Source organism: Protobothrops mucrosquamatus, unplaced genomic scaffold, assembly GCF_001527695.2.
Source record: "Protobothrops mucrosquamatus isolate PMUCROS unplaced genomic scaffold, P.Mucros_1.0 scaffold3396, whole genome shotgun sequence".
Classification (NCBI taxonomy): domain Eukaryota; kingdom Metazoa; phylum Chordata; class Lepidosauria; order Squamata; family Viperidae; genus Protobothrops; species Protobothrops mucrosquamatus.
This window is the reverse complement of record NW_015389377.1, coordinates 95999-100508: the sequence shown is the minus strand read 5'-3', so window position 1 is coordinate 100508 and position 4510 is coordinate 95999. Positions and strand designations below refer to the sequence as shown.

Sequence of the window (4510 nt, the reverse complement as noted above, 5' to 3'; positions counted from 1 at the left end):
GGGGAATTTTATGAAAACCTAATGAAAATGTTTTTAAATGCTATGAAAAATTTTTTAAAAGTCAATTAAATTAAAAAAAAGGAAAGTGCTTCAGTATCGGACAAAACCCCTACCGCCCACCATGAAAGCTGGAACGCCCACTAGTGGGCGGAAGGGACCAGGTTGACTACCACTGGGTTACACAGTGAACAGCAGCCTAATCAAAGGAACCGCCAAGTAGAAAACCATACTCCCACCCATAGTGACAGGGCAAGCTGCTTCTATGTACAAGACAGCAAACCCCACTCCCTTCTAACCAGTGCTTTTTTTTTTGTAAGAAAAAAGGTGCCGGAACTCACATCTTGTTAATCTTTTATTTACCTTTTGCACAGTAGTCAATCACTGTACACACACCCACACACATCAGTTGTGGAACGAAACATAACAGTCGCTGCCTGCAGTAAGCACTCAGCGCACGACCACACGGCCGAGTAGTGCCACGAGCCGAGCAGCGCCATCACAATCAGTGCGGACGAAGTACGCATGCATCGGACTCGACACACAAGCAGCCTGCATGCACCGTATTTGAGGGGCTGCCCCAAAGAGGAGGGGGTCACGTTATTCTCCAAAGCACCAGAGGGCAGGATGAGAAACGATGGCTGGAAACTGACCAAAGAGAGAAGCAATCTGGAATTAAGGAGAAACTTCCTAACAGGGAGGACAATCAACCAGTGGAACAGCTTTCCACTAGAAATCGTGGGTGCTCCATCACTGGAGATTTTTAAGAAGAGACTGGACAACCACCTGTCTGAGTTGCTATAGGTTCTCCTTCTTGAGCAGAGGGCTTGACTAGAAGACCTCCAAGGTCCCTTCCAGCTCTATTCTATTCAGTACTGAAAGAAGCTCTCAAAGGGTAGTAAAGGAGTATTGAGTTGGTGTCTGACACTGATGATGTTAGCTAGTTGGGCCATGAAACGTCTATAAAAAGACCACCAAGATCAGAGAGCACCAAGAATACCAGTCTTCCTTCTTTTCCTCCCGCCACATACTCCCTCTTTCTTCTCTTCCACTCCTCAAACACTCCTCCTTCTAGCAATGATGATGTTCCCTAGTTGGGTCATGAAACGTCTGCAAGAAAACATCCAAGCTCAGAGAGCACCCAGGACCCCCACAGTCTCCTCCTCCTCCTCCTCCTCCCTATTTCCTACAAACCCCACTCCCTTCTAGCAGTGATGACAGGTAATGAAACGTTTCGAAGGATGAGCAGGGGGTTGGACTTGATGACCTCCAAGGTCCCTTCCAACATTATTATTATTATTGTTGTTGTTGTTGTTGTTGTTATTATTATTATTATTATTATTATTATTATTATTATTATTATTGGAAGAAGTAGCCCTTTTCAAGAACAGAAAAAAAGGCCAGGAGAGACCAACCATTTGATGGAGTTTCTTTATTTAAAAGATTCTTTTTTTTTTGTATTATATTTTTATTAATTTTTTTTACAAGCATGTCACTCAATAATTGGTAAACAGTGTGTTGTCTGGGTTACATTTGTAAAGACACTCCTTAACAATTGATTCCTATAGTCTGTATTCTATATATTAATTTTAGTTGATTTCCTCTTTCCCCAAAACATCCTTTTTTGCAAACATTGAGTTAATACAGTTCTTATTGTTTTAATAAATGAGAATTTAGTATATATTTTTTTCCAATATTCCTAAAAAATCATCATATTAGTACATTTCTCTTTTTTTTTCAGTCGTTTGGATTGCCTTATCATCGATCCTGTTACAATCCTTATTTTAGTTTGCTTCTCCCGCCAAATTCTAAATATTTAAAAGATTCTTATGGCTGTCCACCTTCAAACCCAAGGCTGAGCAACTCACCACGACAAATCCCACAATACTACTACTACTACTACTACTACTACTACTACTATTATTATTATTATTATTATTATATTATTATTATTATTATTATTATTATTTATTATTATTATTATTATTATTATTATTATTATTATTATTATTATTATTATTATTATTATTATTATTATTATTATTATTATTATTGGAAGAAGTAGCCCTTTTCAAGTACAGAAAAAAAGGCCAGGAGAGGCCAACCATTTGATGGAGTTTATTATTTTAAAAGATTCTTACGGCTGTCCACCTTCAAACCCAATGCTGAGCAACTCACCACGACAAATCCCACAATACTTTCCAGCTATTAAACTTTCTGGAAATCCTACCCTTGTCTCAGCCACACCACGACCCCTGTGTCGTTTTCAAATTCCCTGCAGTTTGATCTCCCAGTTTAATTGGTCACCCTTTTTCCGTTACCCCTGTCCCTTCCCGTCTTCAGTGGTCAGTCCCAGCAGACTCTCGCTGAATTCCCAGAGCTTTTTGGCCAGCTGGTCATCGCAGGCTGGTGGCCAGGGCTCCGAGACCTGACAGTCCACGAAATACCGTCCGCTCAGCCTCTCGATACCCTCCTCGGTGGAGCAGTAGATGGAGGTCTGGGCGCCAGCGTCGCAATCTCGGCGGAACATGACGCTCATGAACCAAAAAGGCCAAAATACCCACCGTGCAAAGGAATGACCAAGTTCGGTTCTAACAGGTCCTGAAAGGAAAAGAGAGTTGATTGTGTGAATGGCCTGGGAAGGAAAGAAGCACCTTCCAGGATGAGCCAGATGGAGGAGGAGGAGGAGGAGGAGGAGGAGGAGGAGGAGGAGGAGGAGGAGATCCCAGATGAACCCTTCGCACAACACCCGTTGCTCATTTGGCAGCCTCGAGGCAACTTCTAAATATTTTTCAGAAGACCCAACGCTGAAGCGAGTGGGCGATGCTGCAAAATGTTGAGACTCTAGAAAGAGTGCAGAGAAGAGCAACAAAGATGATCAGGGGACTGGAGGCTAAAATGTATAAGGACCCCCACAGTCTCCTCCTCCTCCCTATTTCCTACAAACCCCACTCCCTTCTAGCACTGATGACAGGTAATGAAACGTTTTGAAGGATGAGCAGGGGGTTGGACTTGATGACCTCCAAGGTCCCTTCCAACATTATTATTATTATTATTGTTGTTGTTGTTGTTGTTGTTGTTGTTATTACTACTACTACTATTACTATTATTATTATTATTGGAAGAAGTAGCCCTTTTCAAGAACAGAAAAAAAGGCCAGGAGAGGCCAACCATTTGATGGAGTTTCTTTATTTAAAAGATTCTTTCTTTTTGTATTATATTTTTATTAATTTTTTTTACAAGCATAAGTCACTCAATAATTGGTAAACAGTGTGTGGTCTGGGTTACATTTGTAAAGACACTCTTTAACAATTGATTTCTATAGTCTGTATTCTATATATTAATTTTAGTTGGTTTCCTCTTTCCCCAAAACATCCTTTTTTGCAAACATTGAGTTAATACAATTCTTATTGTTTTAATAAATGAGAATTTAGTATATATTTTTTCCAATATTCCTAAAAAATAATCATCATATTAGTACATTTCTCTTTTTTCCCCCCAGTCATTTGGATTGCCTTATCATCGATCCTGTTACAATCCTTATTTTAGTTTACTTCTCCCGCCAAATTCTATGTCAACGCTGCAAATACTGTATATTCTTGCTCTGACAATATGCAGAACTGTCTGGTATTTATATAGTTAAACCAGCAACTGGGAAAGAGGGAGGAGCATAAGGATAGCCCGGGAGAAAGAAACCGGAAGTAAATCACATCTTCCAAGTTGATTGGAAGATGTGAACCATGACCCCAAAATAAGGGAGTGGGAAATGCTTAGAATGTATATGCGTAACGGAAGAGAAGCCAGATCTAAGCATTTCCACCATGCTGTACTGACGTCTCTGTAACCTTAATAAATGCTTTTAGGAAAAATATGCCTGAAAGTCCTTTTAAGTGTTTCGTTAATCAGACACATGACATTCTAAATATTTAAAAAATTCTTATGGCTGTCCACTTTCAAACCCAATGCTGAGCAACTCACCACGACAAATCCCACAATACTTTCTAGCTATTAAACTTTCCGGAAATCCTACCCTTGTCTCAGCCACACCACGACCCCTGTGTAGTTTTCAAATTCCCTGCAGTTTGATCTCCCAGTTTCATTGGTCACCCTTTTTCCGTTACCCCTGTCCCTTCCCGTCTTCAGTGGTCAGTCCCAGCAGACTCTCGCTGAATTCCCAGAGCTTCTTGGCCAGCTGGTCATCGAAGGCTGGCGGCCAGGGCTCCGAGACCTGACAGTCCACGAAATACCGTCCGCTCAGCCTCTCGATGCCCTCCTCAGTGGAGCAGTAGATGGAGGTCTGGGCACCAGCGTCGCAATCTCGGCTGAACATGAAGCTCGTGAACCAAAGTGACCAAAATAGCCACTGTGGAAAGGAACGACCAAGTTCGGTTCTAACAGCTCCTGAAAGCAAAAGAGAGAGTTGATTGTGTGAATGGCCTGGGAAGGAAAGAAGCGCCTTCCAGGGTGAGCCAGATAGAGGAGGAGGAGGAGGAGGAGGAGGAGGAGGAGGAGG

General features: G+C 41.6%; 1 protein-coding gene across 1 annotated transcript in view; it reads right to left on the bottom strand.

Moving 5' to 3' along the window:
- Nucleotides 1-3926: 3926 nt before the first annotated feature.
- LOC107297586 (dehydrogenase/reductase SDR family member 13-like) overlaps nt 3927-4510 on the bottom strand; it is an 11580-nt gene continuing 10996 nt past the window's right edge. Inside the window, exon 5 of the mRNA XM_015826946.1 lies at nt 3927-4398. Within this exon, the coding sequence (XP_015682432.1) occupies nt 4115-4398 (284 nt within the window). The 3' untranslated portion in view covers nt 3927-4114. The remainder of the gene's footprint in view (nt 4399-4510) is intronic.